The sequence below is a fragment of the Oxyura jamaicensis genome, chromosome 3, assembly GCF_011077185.1.
Source record: "Oxyura jamaicensis isolate SHBP4307 breed ruddy duck chromosome 3, BPBGC_Ojam_1.0, whole genome shotgun sequence".
NCBI classification, from domain to species: Eukaryota; Metazoa; Chordata; class Aves; order Anseriformes; family Anatidae; genus Oxyura; species Oxyura jamaicensis.
In genome coordinates this window covers 82,808,930-82,829,968 of record NC_048895.1, presented here as the reverse complement: position 1 = coordinate 82,829,968, position 21,039 = coordinate 82,808,930, and the positions used below count along the sequence as shown (strand labels likewise).

Sequence of the window (21,039 nt, the reverse complement as noted above, 5' to 3'; positions counted from 1 at the left end):
CCCCCCCCCGTGCGGCGGCCCCGGCCGCCTGTGAGGCGCTTCGCGAGGGGAGCGACCGTTAAACCGACCCCGCAGGCGCGCGCCTGCCTCACGCGGGGCGGGGCGGGGCGGGGCGGGGCGAGGCGCGGTGCACGCCGGGAGCTGTCAGGGCGGCGCGGGGCAGCCGGTAGCGGCGGGGCCCTTCCGGCGGGGGTCGCTCAGGTAACGCGCCCCCCCCCCCCCCCCCCCCGGCCGCCGCCATTTTCTCTTCCCCCCCGCCTCAGCGGTGGTGCCCTCGGGGCCCAGCCGGGCTGGGTCGGGCCGGCAGCGAGCCCCGCCTGAGGGCTGGCGGCAGGTGCGGAGGAGCCCGGTGACTGCGCCGGGTGGGCGAGCCTGAGGCGCCCGGCTCGCCCCTCTGCCGGTGGGTTTCGCGGGGGGCGATGTCCCGTGAGGGGGAGGGCCCGTAGCTGTCCCGCTGTGACCTTGAGGTGTGAGGGCTGCGGGGCCCGGGTGGCCGCTGGAGGGGTACGGGGGCGTCTGGGCATTTGCAATAACCAGCGAGGCCCAAAGGGCTTGTCTCTTTAAACATCATAAAACACGCTGGCTACAAGCTGCGGGCTTGCTGAGCTTATTCTGGGGCTGTCACCACTTGTGGCCCTTGCTGGGTAATTAGCATGCCTGTGTCTTCCTTCCAGCTGCAGTAGCAGCGCGCTACTGCCCTCGGATTAACAGGGTGATGCTGCCTGAATTCTGCAGGGCTGCGAGCTGGTGGGGGATCTCCTGAAGTAGCAATGTGCTAGATGTTTGCAGGCAGTCCGGGCTTAGTGTAAGGTTGCATATGGTATCTTTTAATTTTGTTGCCAAGCTTCAGTCTGTCTGTATCCCTTCTAAATACTTAAATTGGCCTAGCTTTTTTGTTGTTTTTTGAAACATTGGTAACTTTCCACCAAAGAGACTGAATGCAACTCAGTGATATCCTTTCAGACGTCTAATAATAATATGACGCGTAGTCAATCATAATAACAGTGTTGTGATTATCCAAAATGTACGGTCACTTTTAACGTAACATGGATGAATGTCACAAGGACAAGCGCTGGTTTGGAAAAAGGCAGGATGCCAACCACATAATTCCCAGGTTTGTGTTAATTGAAATGAGAATAGGCACTTTTGGAAACTAAGTAGCCTGGAAGGGAGAGATGGGGAAGGAGAACTGCATTTCTGACTTACTGACTGAATGTCTCCTGTTCCCAGCTTGTTGGTGGCACCTGTGACAGTAGGTACTTAAACAGCATCTGGCAAAAACAAGTTGTCCTGCATCTTCCAGCAGGGCTGTGGCTGTGCATTCCTGTGTGTGGTTGTGTTTACAGGGGAGGCTGTGTTTATTCTGGCAGCACTTTTCTTGTGTGAAAATACTGGAATGCTACGCTGACCACTAGAAACACTCATCACATGCACGGCAAGCCAAGCTGGTAAGAATGCAGTCTGTCTGGTGCAAGTGGGCATGGATTGTGTTCTGCCATTGTCCTCCATCTGAATAAGGGGAAGACACTTCTGTGTGTTCATCACTAGCTTGGTTGTCTTGACCAGTGTTAACTGCTTGTCCACCTTTATTTTTAGTGTCTTCGTGCTTTAGCAGGGAATGATTGCTCGGGCAGGACTGACTAAAAATAATTATTACTGTTCTCGCTTGGTTTGTTTTGTTTTGTCTAGCTTTGGAGCGGTGATGATATTATATTAAATAAGCAGTGCAGAAGATGACCAAAAAGGGGTATGAAGTGTGGTGTTTTTTTGGTTGTTTTTTTTTTTTTTTAAAAAAGGGGGGGGGGGAATAACATGTTTTGAAAATGGCTGAGGAAAAATAGAGACAGAAAAAATAACTAAGAGATAATAAAAAGAGACAGCATCTGTTAAATCGTGGAATGGAAAAATAGAACTTTATAGTAGAACTTATTCATATGCTCTTAAGTTGTCTTTAAGATGAATAATCATGTTGCTGGAACTTGTAGCTAATAATCAGTTAAGTGATAAATAAAAACAAATAGAAATATGTTTCATCTCATTCTCCCCAAGCTCTCAGAGAGAAACAGTGCAGGATCAAGCATTTTTTCCCCAACGACTGAAACAAGAGAAAAGACAGCATCAAAGCTACTAAGGAGATGATTTTGCTAGTCACTGCAATGTTATTTTTGTAGTTTTTATTTTAAATTATTTATATATGCAATGTTAATTCTTTTTCTCTGGTAAGTGCTTCATCATTACAGAGATTTCAGAATATCTACATAGTTGATAGTGCATAATTGGAGGCATTGATAGGTTTTTCCCTTAGTAACATTCTCTGTAAACAAAGGAAAAAGATCAGAAACTTGCACTTGAATATAACCATTAAAAAATAATGAAAGCCAAGGAATGGTGTTTTGTCTAATTTGGTTTCTATTCTTTTTAAAAATCAAAGAGAATGTAAACTTATTTATGACCTTTCTAGCATAAGAAAGGCCCTTTCTGCTGATAAGGAGGGTGAGCAAGTTTCAGTCCCACAGAGTTCTGTTTCCAGAATAGTCAGAAGAGGTTTCTACCTTACAAATCCTTCTGTAATCCATCTGCAGAACATGTGAAATCAGGCACATTGCAAAATATTACTACAATCTAGATAATGTGCAGGCATAAATATGGCATATGACGCTAATTCAGAATTTAAATTAGTATAAAATGATAAAAATCAGTTAAAATGAGTAATATCTTAAGACCTCAGATTATATGAAAAAAGAGGTTGGACAAAGTGTTACCCAAATAAAGCTTTGATAAGATTATGTGTGGAGAACTTCTGACAAACATTTCCGTGAATGCTGAAAACAAGTCTCAGGGTTGTTTGGAGACAGGTTCTTTGGAGACAGGACGTTAAATTCATTGGAGGGCATGTATTAGAACAACAGGTGTGGTTGTATAAAAGGTTTGTTTAAATCTTCAATTTTAACATTATTGTGAGCAAAGAATAAATGAATCAAAATGAATCAGGCTTTTTTTTTTTTTTTTTTTTTAGCAATGCTTATCTTTCTGAGGTGGAGAGTACGGGTACACAATGTAAGACAATGAAACCTATGTAGTCCTTTTTTGTTTTCCAGGCTGGAAAGTATCCGGAAGTTGGCAAACTTCTTTAAAGCAAAGCGTACTGCAAATCTAGGTTTAAACATAGTCATACTGGTTTGAGTTGTTTGTTATTGTTAAGGTTGCTATGGTTTTTGTTTTTTTTTTGGTTTTATTAGTTTGTTGAAAGTAAAAAATATTCAAGGTAGAAAAAGAATGCCTCAAGATAAGTGTCCGGTCAGTAAATACTTGGAAGAGATCAGAAGAGGAGTGCTAGTTAGTTAAAAAGTAATTCTTACCAGAGAGGGTATAGTGACCATTTGAAAGAATGAAGCTGAAACATGAAATAAATCGGTTTTTGCTTTTAGGAACCTTTTATTTTTCCCATGTTTAGACACCTGGGGAGAAGGTAACTCTTTCAAACACTGGGCAGCAGGGAGAGCACAAAGGTGCTGCAGGGAGAGGTGGTGAGTGAGCTGCAGCAGGTGTGCAGTTGCACACACACTGGAGCATGCACATCTTCCCTGCCCGTCTCTGCAACCCACCACATCGATGTGGTTACCACGGGTTTAGCTAAGTCAGAGAAACACCTCCCATATTCTGGTTCAAGTAATGCAAGCAGCCAACTTTCTAATACGGAGCCTCATGATCTCTTCATGAAGGTGGGGAAGTTGCCTGCTGTGCAGCACTGTTGGTTGGTTTGTGGAGAGCTGAGAAAAGCCGTGCTGATGCAGCTGGTAGGCCCAACCGTGCCAGCCTGGAAGCAGCTTGTGCTGGTGCAGGGAACAGCAGGTGATGTGCTACAGGTGATGTCATGCTTCGCTTCTCAGGAAGGGTTTCACGTTGCCATTTGCTTTGGCATTGTCACAGTGTCTGGTTGACTCCAGGGGGTTGCATCTCATTTAAATCTATCAATAAATCTTAAATGTTATATTCTGTCTTCAGAATTGTTGGGATGTCATCCTGGGGTTTTACTCTGTTATAGAAGACTATTAAAATGCCTTTACCTATATTGCTTATGCTTCTTTTACAGATGCTTTGCTGTTACAGTTCAAATTGGTTATAAAGGAGGTAGCTCTATGAGCTGAGATGAAGTGAAACATAAGGAAGAAAACCCTATGCAAAAATATTAAAACAGTACAGGTTGAGTGTTTTGTTCTTCTTTCCTTCAAATGTGGAGTTGAGAGGGAAACACTGTCTGGTTCTAGATTTCCTTAAATAATGAATAGAGAAGCTGGGTACTAAGAAGACTTGCTGTATGTTTCTTAACAATTTTTAAGCTTGTTACTTATCACTCTTTATGAGCTCATATCTGGTGTAACTCAGACTCTGGAATACCATAAAGAGCAATAACAGGAAGATTATTTTGCATATCTTAGGTATTTCCATCAGACTATGCCCCCTGGTAAATTGAGAGTCTTCGGTCTAGTTGTCTGTCCTTTGTGACTTCCCATATATCCAAAAGAAGAAAAAGGTGTACGTAGTGTATTTCTATGCACAGTTTGTTTTTGGTGTAGTAATAAGGGTGTCTTGTAGATTCCGAAGCCAGGAGGGAGCACATCCATCTAATCTCATCTTTGTAGTACGGGTCATATACGTTTTCTCATTTAATTCATGTTTGAATGAGAATCAGTCTCTCTCAGAAAAACATCTTGTGTTGATTTAGAAGTTGCCAGTATGGGTAATGCACAGATTGGTATGCTGGCTGAAATGAATTATGACATGAAAAGGAATAGGGACAACTGACTTGGTGGCATTTTTCTGTGGAAAAATAGTTGTTCCCACTTGTGAATTTTGACTTAATAGAAAAGTGTATGGGCAAGTTATTAATTGCTATATTAAATTTTACTGAGTGCTCTGCAGTCCTGCAGGATAATTATGAGAACAGGGGTTAAATATTTTGCAGTTAAATATACATCGTGTGTGTGTTTTATTTGGGTAATATGTCTTCTGTGCATCTTTCTGTACTGTACTGAATAGCTATAGGCCAAAATAACAAGCCCAAACTGTTCTTCAGAAGATATTAGTGATGCCTCTTTGACAGATTCTGAATGTAAGAGTATTCTGTAAAAAGTCATTTTAGAAACACGTTAAGTGGTTGTAATTGGAAAGTCTTTATATTTGTTGGTAGAAGAGAATATGTATTTCTAACACATGATTTTTGTATTAAGACACTAGCCTAGAATTTACAGTATTTTGCTCTTCATGCTTTTAAATGTTTCTGAGGAGAAGCAAAGTTTAATGAGTTACCACATAATAAGACTTCTGTTTTCTGTGTGTTCAAATCTGTGTTTGTATTAAGTCTATTTAAATAAAAATGTGCTTCTGCAGTTAGCAGCCTGGTATGTGGGCACTGTACACAGCTTAAAAACAAACAACTCAGTACTGTGAAATCTGATTTTTTTCTCATCTGCTTTTTAATTATCTGATGTATTTTTTTATTTTTTTTTACTCTGTGTCCCATAGTCATACTTGAATCACTAAATAATTTTAGAAATAAACCTTGGCATCTTAAAGAGCTAAAACTCTGCAGAGTTCAAAGGGAACACATCTGCAAGGTAAAGTTCTTAAGGTACTTGGGACAAACCTTGGGAATTCTTCAAGTGAAATAATGTAAGCACATTTGTGCTCCACAGTGATCAGCACCTTGGCCTGTATTGCAGGTTGGTGTGAGGCAGACAAAAATATCAGTTCTGCGAGGCTTGGACAATGTAAGAATGGAAGAGCAGCAAGTCAAACCTGTAGAGGAGCTTTGGGGTACAGCAGGTGCTGGCGAATTTATGAGTAGTTAGGAAGTTTTATAATCTTGTGATAAAGTTGAGACAGGGTCTGGATGAAAACTACTTATCCTGAATGTGTTGATGAGAACTGCAGCTTCAATGTAGTTTCTGTAGCTTCAGTCAAAAGCATTTAGACCATCTTATACAGATTAATAGTTTGTGTCAATGTGAAACAGAAGGCTCTTAAGCATGTGAGTTTGGGAAGGAAGAGCATTTGCTATAGAAAATACAGCTGTAAAAGTAGCATCTTGACACGACCGGCGAAAGCCAATACTGCCTTGATGATGAAGGGAATTGTTCGCAGCGCTGCTCTGTGAACACATCATACGCAGCCCAAGGAAAAGGAGATCCACAGGCCCAGGTAACTGCTTTCCTTGTCAAAGGTATGCCCTAAGACTGGGCATCTGGATGTGTCCAGAATTGCATGGTCTGTCTGGTTGTTTTTGTTAGGCTTTTCAATCCTCTTGAGAAGTTGAAGTAGAAGGTAATAAGTGTCAAGACCTACTTCTGCAGTCACTTGTGATTTAAATCACAAATCTTACGAGGAGCGGCTGAGGGAGCTGGGACTGTTTAGCCTGGAGAAGAGGAGGCTCAGGGGCGACCTTATTGCACTCTACAGGTACCTGAGGGGAGGCTGTAGCGAGGTGGGGGTTGGTCTATTCTCCCACGTGCCTGGTGACAGGACGAGGGGGAATGGGCTAAAGTTGCACCAGGGGAGGTTTAGGTTGGATATTAGGAAGAACTTCTTTCCTGAACGGGTTGTTAGTCACTGGAATAGGCTGCCCAGGGAAGTGGTTGAGTCACCATCCCTGGAGGTCTTTGAAAGACGTTTAGATGTAGAGCTTAGGGATATGGTTTAGTGGAGGACTTGTTAGTGTTGGGTCAGAGGTTGGACTCAGTGATCTTGGAGGTCTCTTCCAACCTAGACTATTCTGTGATTCTGTGAAATACGGTCTTATCAGATTGAAAGTGCATGACATTTCTTAAATAACACAAATATTCTTCATCAATAATAAACCTTCTGCTCTGACACCCTCATTCCTTCTTTGTCACTCATTTAAAGAGAGGCATGGTCATGGAACAGGTTAAGGTTATCTGTGCCCTGACTGGCTCTCCAGGAGACTGGGTGAGCCTTCAGTCTGGGCAGCTTGCCTCTTCCTTCTCTTCAGGTATACCAAGAGGGGAAAAGACAACAAAAGGAAAGAATGATGCCTTTCATCCCTTCTTTTTAAAGGACAAATAAATAGATAATAATAATAATAAAGCATTCCATGGAAAGTTGACCCTTGTGCTAAATCGTGATTGTCAAATGGCAGGGTAAATGATTTATCCTTTTGGTTGTTCATGATGTGGCAGAAACTCCTAATTTTTTAAAAATGGTTTTAATCTACCAAATTTTATTATTTATCTGATTTTTCAAAGTAGCACACCCTGAAAGAATAAAACTGTGTGATATTTACAAGGAGATAAACATTACTAACCTTTAACTTTGTTTTGAGGTACAAGTGCCATATAATTAAAAGTTGCTAAATCTGCTTTTTCACTCTAAATGAAGAGAAAAGTAATAGTAGGAATACATGATAGGAACAAGAAAAGATCAACAACTATTTTTTGGAATATAGTCTAATCTGTAGATCTTCAGACTAAACAAAAGGGAAACTAGGTAGGACAACCATATTTTTATGTATTAAGGCTAATAAAGATAGGCATTCCTGTAGTTTTAATGATTTTAGAATAAAAATGGTGCCAAGTTTATCATAATAATATATATTTACTCATGATTTATGGTATTAAATATATATTATCTCATCTGTTCCCTGTCTTATAGCTACTGATATGGTTTGGATGGTTTGAAATAGAGGCTCTTCATTATGCAAAAAAAATATGCAAAAAAATCATTCTTTCACTAAAACTTCAATCTTCATAAAACATTTTTTTTTTCAGAACGAAAAATGAGGCTATAACCATAGAGTATTAAGAAAATGTATTTTTTTTTTCCTCTCTATAGAACTTCATAATGCTTAAATTCAATGACAACATGTGGATAGATGCAAATAGCAAAAGACTAGAGTAACTTTGTTAGTATCAGCTGGTTGGTGAAAGGCTGGTGTCTAAAAATAAATACAGGTTGTTCAGGTAGTTGTTTTTGTTTGTTTTAAAATAGGAAGAGGATATCCTGATCAGTTAGTAGGTGCAAAAAGACTGTCCTTTTTAACCCTGTGTTCCTGCTGTTTCTAACCTCTGATAATCTTGAATCAGTCCAATCTCTTGGCTGTCAGATTTTTCAGGTACTTTGGGAATACAGAGCCCAGTTTCCCAAACAGCCACAAGTGGCTGCGTTTATGCTTTCACTGAATAGGAAAGGATGCTGATGCTTTCTTGACTCAGAAAGCATTATTTGATGTGTCAAGTACTTCCTCCATTCTTTCTGCCTGAAAAAATGAGAATTGTGTTGCTTTTGTATATTGCTCCTTTTTCGTTTTTAGTGTTATTATTTTATCTTATGTTTGGAGATCAGACACTGGCGGTTGGTTGTGCAACAGCCTCTTTGAGATATCTGCTGGTATTCTATAGCCTTTTCAAAGCAAAAGCCGTCTCTCTCAGGCCTTAATCCAAAGAAAATATGGCTATTATAAAATGAAACCATATGGAATAAACTTTTAAGTGAAAAGCGAGGTCTAAGTCCTTTATGCTGGTAAGGTATCATGGGTATCATGCCAACTATTGGTTTGGCACTCAGAATATATTTTTAAGTAATACTTTCCATTTCTGTTCTGCCTTGGAGACAATCTGTCATTATTAGCCAGCCATCAGAATCAGAGGTGCAAAAGGTCCGTAACTATAGACCTTTTTGTTCGCTCCTGCTATACGAGGTCTTCTTCCTTTTGTCTGTAACTCTACACTTACTTTCTTGTTCTTTTTGCAATTTCCCTTGTCATGCTGAGACATGAACAGTATGAGGAGTAAGATTGCAATAAGGATAAAGAAATAATGTGGAACTTTGGTTGTTCAGGAAGAGAAAAAAATCAATGTGATGAGGGCAGAAGGGAGACTTGTCTGGTACCTTGCACATGCCTTGCATGGAAGGCTGCGGGCTGGGATGCATCTCAAAACAGTACCAGTGTAGCTGGTATGGGGTAGTTCTAAGAACAGGGAAGTGTGTTTATTATGTGAAACAATACAAATTGAGTTTCTATTATTTTTTTTTTTACTTGTGCCAACCTGTAAACATTTTCCTTAGCAGAATTTAAAGGTAAGTGTTTTATTGTCTCTACCAAGAGTAGTACCACCAGAAATCAGAATGTCACTTTTTATTTCTGTTAGTGTTTCTGCTGTAATCTTTCATAGACGCCTTTCATTTCAGGCATTCCCACTATTTTGTCATATTTTGTCACTGCTCACCAGGAATAGGGGCCAATGAGGCATGTTTTCCAGTCATGGTGGAAGGTCTCACTGAAGCTGCTGTTTTCAGCATGATTTCTATTTATTGTGCCTGGTAGGCAGCCTAGTGAATACAGTTTCTTTATTGTTATACCTGTTTCACAGTTTGTTGTTAGAGATTTCTCTTTTTCTTTTTTGTCTACCATGCTTCAGCCTGCAATTACACACCATTTTCTTCCCACTTTCCTTTAATAAAGACAGGAGAGCTGCATATGTTGAGAGTGTAATCTTTTCGAAAGCTGAATATCAGAGAGAATTCCCAAAAGGCTCCAATTAAAAGGGACATAAAAGCCTTTTTTCACAGACATGCTACAATAGAATTTTCCATTATGGGTTGTAGGTGCTTGGGGCTAAAGTAGCTTTGAAAGGGTGTGTGTATGTGTGTATATATTGTGTGGGTGGAAAAAAAATTAAAAGGGGTTGAATTTCATGAAATAAATAGTTTATGCCCTATATGTATGAGGTGTTGTTTCTCAAACTAGAACATTTTCATTACTTGGTGTAAACTAGTGTTGGATGAGAGTATAGAGAGCAAATTGTGAAAGCCTCTGATTACAGAACACCACTGATGTTATACTTTTTTGTATGTGTGGATGATAATGATTTAAACAAAACAAACACAAAGTTGTATTGCTGAATTAAAATAGCAAGTCTTGTAAAAGTAAGCATTAAGGAATTAAAGGACTTCTCAATAATGTGTGACTATGATGCGTGTTCTTCGTTCTTGACCTCTATCTGGAAGTGATTCTGAAAGATTGGCATCTTTTGTTTTCAGAAGGGCTGATTTGTGGAAAGGTATTTTTTCATTTGGCAGGGAAAAAAATTTCCTGTTGCATTGTTCAGAATAAACAGCTTTTTGGGCAGGGGCAAGGCATTAATTTTCCAAGTGTTTGGTGTGTGTGTGTGTGTGTGTGTGTGTTTTTTTTTAATAGGTCTTGATTATAAATATACTCTGTTGGATATGTGTCACATATTTTTGTGCAGTATGTAAGCCTTTGTGTAGGTTTTGCTGCAGATAGATTTTAGTTTGATATTTCTGTAATGCCTCTCGTAAGGAAAAGGTCTTGCTTTTTCAATGAAATTGTTCTAGTAATATGTCTCTGGAAGCAATGGTGTCTGTTTTTGTTTTTGTATTTTGAACAGGTAATGGTTGTACATGAATTACAAGCTAGTTTCTAGTGGGGACACTGTGGGAGGATGAACACGGAGGAGCTGGAGCTACTGACTGATTCCAAGTACAGAAACTATGTAGCAGCAGTTGACAAAGCGCTGAAGAACTTCGAATATTCCAGTGAATGGGCAGATTTAATATCTGCACTGGGAAAGCTGAACAAGGTATGCTTGTCAGGTGCCTTTGGAAAAGATTCAGGAGCAGACACAGAGTGCTAGTGTAATAATGTAAAAGGGTAAGGTTCTGTCATTCTAATATGTTTGGAAATAATTTAAGCTTGAACCATATGTTGAGTATGTGCAGGGAGCAATAAAATCAAACAACTGCCTTCCTAAGGTTTACAGTAGAATGCTCTGTAATTAAGAGGAAAAGTTGTCCACGTAGTACAAATAAATGCAACATCTTTTTCTTGTTAACACTTTATTTTAATAAAATTAAATTAAAATTATGTGAAAATAAAAGCCAGCATAAATATAAATATTTTTATGTGAAGTGTGAGTTACAGAATGGGGATCGAATCATTCATTGGCCAGAGAATGCTATTCTGATTCATGCTAACAATGAATACATTACACGTGTAATGTCACTGTGATCTGTAATGTCACAGAAGGTATTTGCATTTTGTCCTTTAAACCTTGTGGAAAATCAAGAAGGACTGTACTGCTGGCAATGCCAGCGGGATAGTTTCTTTGTGTGAACTTTTCTAAAAAAAATCATAACAGTTCTTACAACATGCATATAGTATACAAAGTGAAAGCTATGATATTATGGAAAAAAATAAAAGACAAATACAAATAAGCGGTCTAGTCTTGAAGTGTTTATACAGTTTCAGACAGTGGTAAACTTCAGTATGTTGCCTCACTCATGGCAGTTTTTTAAACTTTGGGTGGTGAGTTGTTTGGGAAAACTTTACTGGTCTTCTTTGAGCATTTCAACAATTGGAGACAGTAATTTTTGTCCTGAGCTACTGTAGTGTGATTGTGGCATAAAAGGACTAGTAAAACAAAGTGAATAAGCTGTAAGTTAGGAAATCGCAGCAAGTGAAGTTCTAAATGCCTTGGCATTTCCAGCTGTAGCAGGTGTACAAGTGGAAAGGCATTGCAAATAAAATTTCCAAAGTACATGTTAAAAGCTTTGTTAGTTGTGTTGTAAAACCAGGTGTGTGTCTTGATTGACCGTGTTTGGGAACTCATTTGTAAGATGTGCGTATGATGTTTAACTTACTTGTTTTGTTCTGTTTTTCTTCACGTGTTGATTTGCTTATCAGGTGCTACAGAACAATGCAAAGTACCAGGTAGTTCCGAAAAAGCTGACTATAGGGAAACGCTTAGCACAATGCCTTCATCCAGCTCTGCCAGGCGGGGTTCATCGCAAGGCACTTGAAACGTATGAGATCATCTTCAAAATCATTGGGCCCAAGCGCTTGGCCAAAGATCTTTTCTTATACAGGTACAATAGTTTTAAACAACTGTATTCTGAATGCACGGTTGAGATGCTTTTGGTTTCCTGCAGCTTATGTTAATAATATTGCTTTGTTATGTGGCAAGAATCATCCAGTTTCTTTGCTCATGTTGCTTGTGTAATACTATTCTTCTGACTATTGTATACCAAAAGATATGCAGGTCACCTAATATTTTTTTTCCTAGGAACAAACTTTCTAGTGCTAGGAAATCTGGAATTCATTATGTCTTTATGGAAACAAAGTTCTGTGCATGTATTTACGTAATTGAAGTAACTGAAATGCTAACATTTATTTCAATGTATTTACACTTTTCTGTGATTTGAGTGTAGCTAATCAGAAGAAACTGTCTCTTCCAAGCAATCAGGGCAACAGAACTGAGATTAATTGTCTGTTTTGTTAGAATGATGCGCAGGTGCAAAACTTTTCTTGCTGTCAATCTCTAGAATCGACTGTAATGAAAGCAAAGGGTAAGCTTAAAAATAAAGTGTACTGAAAATATACTGATTTCTAAACATCCAACAGGTTCTTGGGTGGGTGAGCGAGGGCAAAATATTAAGTTGTTTATTATGCAAAGAATAGAAGGATGTGTGCATAGGTGTATATTAACAGTCACATATTGATCTTTAGCTATCCCTACATAATAATTTTTTTTTAAATTTGAGAAATCATAGACTTAAAATTGAATTCTGATTAGGTAGCGAAAATGTGTATTAATGCTTGGAAATAAATTGTGTACCTTAACTTCAGTTATTCTGTCTTGCATTGGCAATACGTTTATGTATAGTTACTTTTGTGGAGGGAGAGATCTCAGTTTTCTGGTTTTATATATTTTTTTTTATTTCTATTTTTTTTGTGAATTCAGCTCACAATTTTTTGCTTGTGTGGTAATTCAGTAGCTGCAGCATCTTGCTAACAGGAAGTTCTAGGATAGTGAAAAATGCTACCTTGTGTAATGTAACTAAGAGCCATTCTTGCTGATGCTTTGGAGGAGTTGAAGACATTCTGATTACAGCATTATCAAAGATTCCAGTATTTTTCATGTAAGCAGAATGTGTCTAAGCATCAAATCTTAAAGAATGATTAGTAGCCTCACAAAGAAAGACTGTGGGTAGTGTTACTGAACAAAAAGGCATTTTCTGCAGAAAAACAAACTCATTGACAATGGCGAGACTGTAAGTCTTGTAGATAAAGTCAAAATAAATTTTACAAACGATTCTGCTATTTGCAAATATTTTCATTTCTTTGTGATGTGTGCAAACTTTATATCCAGAATGATTTTTTAATAGTGGATCTGTAGGTATGTAGTTTAAGTCTCTTGTCTCAAACGTATCTTTTTTACTGTTTGTTCTTTTTTTTCCTCTACATGTCAGGAGTATTCTAACTTGAGTGCTAGCTGACTGAGAACTAAAGTTGTGTTCAAACACCATTGATTACTGGTGTTATTTGTAATAATTTGTTACATTTAGTTGCAACAGCAGAAATTATCTTAATATGTAGGATAATCTCCTTTATTTAGCTGATCACATTTTTAACTTCACGAACCTACGTTTTCATGGTAAACTCAAAAATATACTCTTTTTCTAATCCTTTAAATATTTCAGTGTAAACAGTAGGCTTATTTTTAGGTTGAGAATCTTTCAGACTGAATTTTGAAGTAAATTTTGTTGCTACTTAACAGTACAAAAGCCTTAAAAATGTATCTTCAGATTATTTGGTGAAGTAAAAGGTCATTGTTTTTATTTTATTATAAAAAATATTTTTATAAACTACCTCAAAGGTTTCCATCTATTTTTGTTTGTTCTTAATAAGTGGAAAGAACGCATTTTAAAATAGTTTTTCCATTGTGATGTAGTTTGACAAAATTAGCATTCTATCTTGCATACTTGCTTCTAGTTTGATATTTGTGTCATTAGTGAAAGGCACGTTCATTTCTTGGCCTTTGGTGCTTTACTGTTAAAGCTCATGATATTAATCTTGATATACCAACCTGTCAATCGGGGAGGCAGTTGTACAGCATGGTAGTCTGTGTCAGTGCTACCTTCTGAGATTAAAAATGTGACATTTAGAACTAAATTGGGCATATCTGCAACACTTTTATGATATAAATGAAACTGTCTCATGTGAGCAGCTTCCTAAAAGAGGTAAATTTTATTTTTCCACAGTTCTGGGCTATTTCCACTCCTTGCCAATGCCGCTATGTCTGTCAAGCCAACATTATTGAGTCTGTATGAGATTTATTACCTCCCTTTGGGGAAAACATTGAAACCAGGTCTGCAAGGACTGTTAACTGGGATTCTGCCTGGTTTAGAGGAGGGGTCAGAATACTATGAAAGGTAAGGATACATATGTTAATAAAGCAACATGACTATTTTTTTCCCGCAACTTTTCATTACATACATATTTGTGGATTTTTTAAAGATAAACAATACTAATTTAATTCAGTCATATTAATTGCAACTGAACATTACAATGTAAGATTCCAAAGAATAATTATGGTAAATTAACTGTTAGTTGTTCCTGATATTGAAAGGGAATTGACATTAAGTAAACTTAGCATTATAATTTAGTTATGGAGGTATATAGCATGTTAAGAACAGAAACATCAGGAAGCACTTCTTTACTGTGCAGGTTGTGGAGCACTGGCACAGGTTGCTGAGAGAGGTGGTGGAGTCTCCCTTCTTGGAGACCTTCAAAAGCCACCTGCACGTAGTCCTGGGCAGCCTGCTCTGGGTGTCCCTGCTGTGCCAGATGACCTCCAGATGGTCCTTCCAGCCTCAGTCATTCTGGGATTCTGTGAAAATACTGCCTGTTTCTTTTCATGGGTTGTCGCTGAAGTTATATTTGCTGTATTAGTTTTGGTTTAAGATACACAGACCAAGCTTCCATGGTTAAGATTTGTTAGTTACCATATCCGAGTTATAATTAAATCACCTGTGTGAGAGACAGGCAGCAATGATCCACCAGTCTGAATGGATTATTAATATGTTTCTAGCAGAGTGGCCTGAGAGGTAATAGCTCTTCTTACACTGACTGGGGCTTAGGCTTGCTGGTTATTTTGATCATAGTAGCTGGGGCACTGGTGTAGACAAAGTTACAGTCCACAGCTTTGAGGTTTTGGAATTGATCATGTGTTTACATATTCTTGATATTTCCATAGAATATTGCTTGGAGCTTCAGAAGCTAGAATTTTGCAACTTGTATCTGAAGAGCAATTTAACCATACCTCTTACCATTTCTGTGTAGGCAGCTACAGCATAGTTGGCATACCAACTACAGTGGACAAGGTCTACTTCTTTGCTGTGCAGTTTCCATCACTCTCCAAGGGCTGCTCAGCTTGCCTCTCAGGTCCTGCCATACTGTGTGAAGGTGCTGCCCTTGACTGGGGAGAAGTGAGGGCAGTGAAAGTGATTGCTCTTGCTTAAAGAATTGTTACACCTTGTTATTGCCAGAAGTGCCTGGTGCAAGGCATCAGAGGGCAAAGCTGTTTCCTTCATTCTTTTCTTCAGTAGCTGTGCTTTCCTGTTCTCTCTGTCTCTCAGCCAACAGTTGGCTTCAAGTAGCAGATGAAAAAGTTATTTGGCCCATTGAACGTAAAATGTTTGTAAGGTGAAGCTGTGGGCAGACAGAAGTGCTCTGTAAGCCAGGCTGGCCCAGGCTTGCTACCTGGATTGTTGTGTTCAAGCTGCATTAAGAGGTTCAGGATCAGGGCTTCTCTTAGCCACTCAAAGTAAAATGCTGATCTTCCTGTAAGGCTTGATTATTAATTTATTAGAATTAGGCAAGGACTGTGATGCATGACCTAATTCAGCTGACTTGGTTTTATTCTGCAGAACAAACACGCTGTTGGAGAAGGTTGCCTCGGCTGTGGACCAGTCAGCGTTCTATAGTGCTCTCTGGGGTAGTCTGCTCACAAGCCCTGCAGTTCGCCTGCCTGGAATCACTTATGTCCTCTCCCATCTCAACAGGAAGCTTTCAATGGAAGATCAACTCTATATAATTGGCAGTGACATTGAATTAATGGTAATGTTTTACTGACAGCAGTAACATTGGTGTTAGACTTATTTACATACTAAGCTGCTTCTGGGAGTTTTAGATATCTTCCATATCTTTGAATGTAGCCTTTGAAAATAAAAAATGGGCATTAGTTTGTTACACCTCCAGTTAAATTGATTTTTTTGAGTATGATGGAAGTGTTGTAAAGCTGAGTTAGTGTTTCAGACCTGCTTAGGTTTGGTATAGAACTTTATCTCCATTCATGACTTCACTTAAAAATGGTGATTTGTATTTTTTTTGAAAAATATTGTCTTACATTTAATATATTGTTATTTAAAGAAAGCAAAAGCTTAGTATTTATACTTATATAGTTCAGGGAACCTGCTGGTTGTGCTTTTTCATGTTTTCCTGTTTTATTTAATTATTCAAAATTCTAAAACAACTTTATTTTCATACATTTCACCATACTTATAAGCAACTGTTCCTATTTTGTGAGAGTTCAGTTATATCTACCTACTTAAAGATAGAGCAAATAACTTATTTTTTGTCCTGCTGTTACTTCAGGTGGAAGCAGTAAGCACATCAGTGCAAGATACCAGTGTCTTAGTACAACGGAGCACATTGGACCTTATCCTTTTTTGTTTTCCATTCCATATGAGCCAGGTAGGTTATTAATATAAGAGATACTCCTAAAGGTACTCTGTTTCTTAATCAGTAGCAGTATTTATGAAGTGTTTATTAGTGATTTTTCTCCGAGTTGGAAAAGTCATCTATAAGACATTCTCTTACAAGTTTGGCTCTTCTCATGTCATGATCCTCTACCATTGTTCTTTCTAACTTGATGTGTTAACTTCCACTTATGCATACCCAAACCCTAATATACGATATTGTGTCTAGTCTCTGAAGAAGCTTTTAATTTGCTCTAATTTGATTTGAAAACAAATAATCTGTTTATGTGCAAGTGTCTGATTCTCAGCATTCAAAAGCAGTGAAAACTAATCCTTTTAGCATAAGTGCTTCAGAACATGAAAGAATTAAAAAATAATTATTGGTTTTGGGTCAGCCCAGTGGAGCTGGATTAGTGGGAAATAAGACCTAGAAACTGTAAGGTCTATTTTTTATTTCTTTAGTTGTTTTTTTAACACAGATACACAAAATTGTCACTTTGTTAGAAATTATGTAAAGCCTGCACTTTCCTGTATGAAGAACTGTGTTTTTTTTCATGTGGAAGTGTGTTTTCACACGGAACAGTTAGTATAAGAATATTCTTTGTGTCCCTTTTTAGGTGGTAGGATGATGAAATTATCTATACATTTTTATTTTATTTTTTTAAATATTAGGACTTACACAAACCTTCAAAACAGTAACAGATGGAAGTTATTTAAAATTCTTTCCTCTGATTTCTTTTTATCTGGGTTTTAGTTGAATTTGCTTTCAAGGCTTTTGTCTAATAAAGAAAATTAAAGTACCTTGTAAGAAAAACAAGTTGCTGATGAAGTCAAGTATTTTTGCTATTGATGAAGTGTATATATATTTTTATATACTACAGAGTGTTTGTCTAAATAATTGTTTTGGTTTCTTAAAAGCAAGATTGTGTTCTTGTCCTACTCTGAATTCATATATGAATTCAGAAATAATCCATTAAATAATAATCCATGAAAATCCATGAAATTAACGATGTTTTAATGTACACTAAGCTGCTACCATAGGAGTGTTACTTTTCGTAGTTAAATTAAGTCTTGTTTCTAACTTCAGGCAACGCGTCCAGACATGATCAGAATTTTGTCAGCAGCCCTTCATGTAGTACTGCGCAGGGATATGTCGCTCAATCGAAGGCTTTATGCATGGCTTCTGGGTAGGTTTGCACTTTGATTTTTGACTGAAAGTAGAATAAAGATTATACATTCGTTGGTAGTGTTTTGCTATGTTATGGAGAAAGTTGCTTGCAAAAAATGAAATGCATCATTTGTGTCATGAGGAAGAAAAGCAATCTGTCTCTCTGGGCATAGATGAAGAATATCATGCTGAAACTCCTACCTGTTACATAAATTATTTGGATGTTTTGCTATAGCAGCAGTTAGGGGCTGCATTCAGGCATGCATAGACGCTGAAAAGCAAGTTTTGTCTCCCTAAAACCTTACAAAGGAAAACCAGAGAACAGGCATTGTAGACCGTGACAGTTGGAGGGTAACAGGACAGAAGGGATGAAAATAAAATGGAATGTTAAAATATGTTGATACTATATTGGTAGAGGCTTGAGCATGCAAACCTTAACTTTAAGCTTCATTAAATATTTGCATGATTGAATTAACAAATCACCAATTATTTTTCATGTCTTCCACAGGCATAAAACATTATTTCAATCCCATTTTGGGGTAAAAATGGATTACTGAGAAGACAGACACTTTTACTACTACCAAATGATAGATTATCATATATTAATTTAGGCTTACTCTTCTGTATGAAATCAGTTTGTAATCAGAAAAGGATGAGAGAGAAGAGCAGCTATTTAGAAGACTTTAGAAGCTACCTAGGGAATATTTAGAAAATTAGAAAATTTTCTAAATAAATAAAAAAATACTCTTATTCAGCCTTTTTATTTTGAGAAAATGAAATCTGCGGTCACATGTAGCTGGTCTGTTACTCTTGAAAACCACTTTCAGCCCACTTTGAGAGAGAATTCAGGATCTTAGACGTAGGAGTTCCTAAGTGTGTCATAGAAACCAGAGACTGAATGGAGGGAAACGTTTTCTTCTCTGGAGGGAAGACACTTATGCTATGCTCTTACCTCTTTTGTTTGGCTTCCCATCTCACCAGCAAATACAAATGTACTACTCAGGCTACTGAATAGTACAGAACCCTTCCCAGCAGCTGTAATATCTTTCCTAGCAGATAGATAAGACATCAGAGACAGGTAGCTTGTGGGTGAATGGGGAAAATAAGTAGCCAGAGGACATAAGGGAGAGAACTGAAGGTACTAAGGGAGGGATGAAGTAAGCAACACTATTTTTCATGAGGGAATTGGTTTTGTTGTAGAAGTTGCAGGGATTTAAAGGATTAACATGAAAAAATCTGGGCTTCTTTAGTTTTACTGGGTTTTTGTTTGTTTGTTTGTTTGTTTTTCTGCAAAACTACACGGATTCTTTGTTTTTAGTACTGCATATTAAATTCACACAACTTCTTGCCAGATGGATGTCATCCATTAGATGATTAAATATGTCAACTTCAGCAAAAATCTTTTCATGCTTTAATCATTTTGCAAGACCCTGACTTGCAAATTATTCATTTTTTAAAGAAAGACCATGAAATGCACTGTCATGCTGCATGCCTACATTTTCCAATTTAGATAAGTTTTGGGGGGATTAGGTATGTCTTCTTCTGTCATTGAAAAAGATATTTATGCTTTTAAAATTGCTTTTTTCTTGGTTGTGGAAGCTCCTACAGCCATTGCATGAGTGAGGTTCCCACTGAAAGATACTGGAACTTGAGAAAATAGTTTCATAATGACTATTTCTGGTCCTGTTCTGCAAATAGTTAGTGCCTCCATTAAATATATTTTCAGAGAGACTTATTGGCATTTTGGCTTTCTCTTTTTACACTATGCTGCTTTTATATTACCATGGTATTCTGCTGCTAGCACATAGTGTATGTGTAGGGGAGTCAGTTATGTTTGAAGACTCTCTGAAGTCTGATGTTCTGCACGGATTATTTGATTCTGGTGTTAGCTATTCCTTCTATTGTTTTATAGCTGGCAGTGGTCTTAGTAACATTTTCTAGGCATAATAAATGATGTTCCATCTCTTTTAATTCTGGTTAGCTTAACCATTGATAACTGGTCATTTTAGGTTGCTGCTGAGCAGAAGTCTCAGACTTCCCTTTTTTCTCCTTTTGTCAAATCAATTGTGTGTCCTTGTAATATTAATATTGACATATTCTTATGGGACATAGTCCTAGAGTGTCTTAAAGCTATAAAGTTTGTGCTGTGGTATTGAACACTTGTTTATTTTCTGCAAGAAGTAATTTGATTAGCAGTGTTGAATAAAGTTAAACTTTGTAATTTGTGTGCAAACTGCTTGCATGGAAGTATCACTTAGTTTCCTGTATTAAACTCTCTTTTAAAATCATCTTTCTCTTGCCAACATTACCTGGACATCATCTTGGTAAGTTACCAGTGCTAATGTGTTAATTTGTAATTTAAAGAAGTTGATAAAATATTCTATTAAGAGACAAATACTTATTTGCCTTCTCTTTTGTTTGCTTGAAGGTTTTGATAACAACGGTGCCCTTATAGGACCCAGAAGTACAAGGCACAGCAATCCCGAGGAGCATGCTACTTACTATTTCAATACCTTCTCTAAGGAGATGTTAGTCCAGGTAGCTATACAATATTTTATTGTGGCATATATCTTCATAAATAGATACTAACTGAAGTTGCTGTCTTTGTCATGTGACTTGACATTTCAGTGTGACCGTGTAATTTCTGTCTTATTGTGGTATTATATCTTACTCTTCTAAAACCTTCTCAGTGAAAAATGTAGTAAAGATATGAGACAATGTGTTTCTTTACAATAACAATATGATCAGGCAGGACATATGTTAGATTTCTGCTTTTCCTATTCTTCCATGAATGCAGCATACATGGAAGATACTTGATTATAAGCCTAGCACGCTGAAGCCTTTCCTATCACAGAATAGAACAGGGGAGTTCTTTTCTACTAATGTAGATACAGACAATTCCTCTATTTTGGGAGTTGGAAAATTGTGATCAGAGAGTCATTACTCAGAAGGCCTGTGTAAGAAGGATCTTATTCCCCTCTAGGCAAGGGGAATGTCTTTTCTACTGCCCACTGGCAGTCAGGAGTAGTCAAGCAAGTTGGCTGTCATACCGTTTGACCCTTCAAACCTTGCTGAGTGTGTTGGGATCGCCTTGTCTCAAGAAATGTGCTCCTTCTCTCACAGTAATTAAAGTGTACAGACTTCTTTCAAAATGTTGTCTGACCTTGAAATCAGGAAGATGTTTTCTCAGTAAGGCAAATTGATAAGGTCAGGATTTTTCTGATATTCAGTTAAATTGCAGTACTATGTATGGGAATTAGAGTGGGGATTCCAAGATTAGTAGCTGACAAGAATAT

General features: G+C 37.9%; 1 protein-coding gene across 6 annotated transcripts in view; it reads left to right on the top strand.

The window, feature by feature from the left end:
• Positions 1-123: 123 nt before the first annotated feature.
• Positions 124-21,039, top strand: part of DOP1A (DOP1 leucine zipper like protein A) — a 64,722-nt gene continuing 43,806 nt past the window's right edge. For 4 of the 6 annotated variants that reach the window (XR_004749154.1, XM_035320530.1, XM_035320531.1 and 1 more), the window contains exons 1-8: positions 124-201; positions 10,425-10,616; positions 11,720-11,901; positions 14,077-14,247; positions 15,745-15,934; positions 16,472-16,570; positions 17,663-17,762; positions 20,172-20,281. Coding sequence is in view for 5 of the 6 variants with exons in the window: in XM_035320530.1 (XP_035176421.1) it covers positions 10,479-10,616; positions 11,720-11,901; positions 14,077-14,247; positions 15,745-15,934; positions 16,472-16,570; positions 17,663-17,762; positions 20,172-20,281 (990 nt within the window). In the remaining variant the exon portion in view is untranslated. The remainder of the gene's footprint in view (positions 202-10,424; positions 10,617-11,719; positions 11,902-14,076; positions 14,248-15,744; positions 15,935-16,471; positions 16,571-17,662; positions 17,763-20,171; positions 20,282-21,039) is intronic. The other 2 variants (XM_035320533.1, XM_035320529.1) reach the window with 1 other exon arrangement.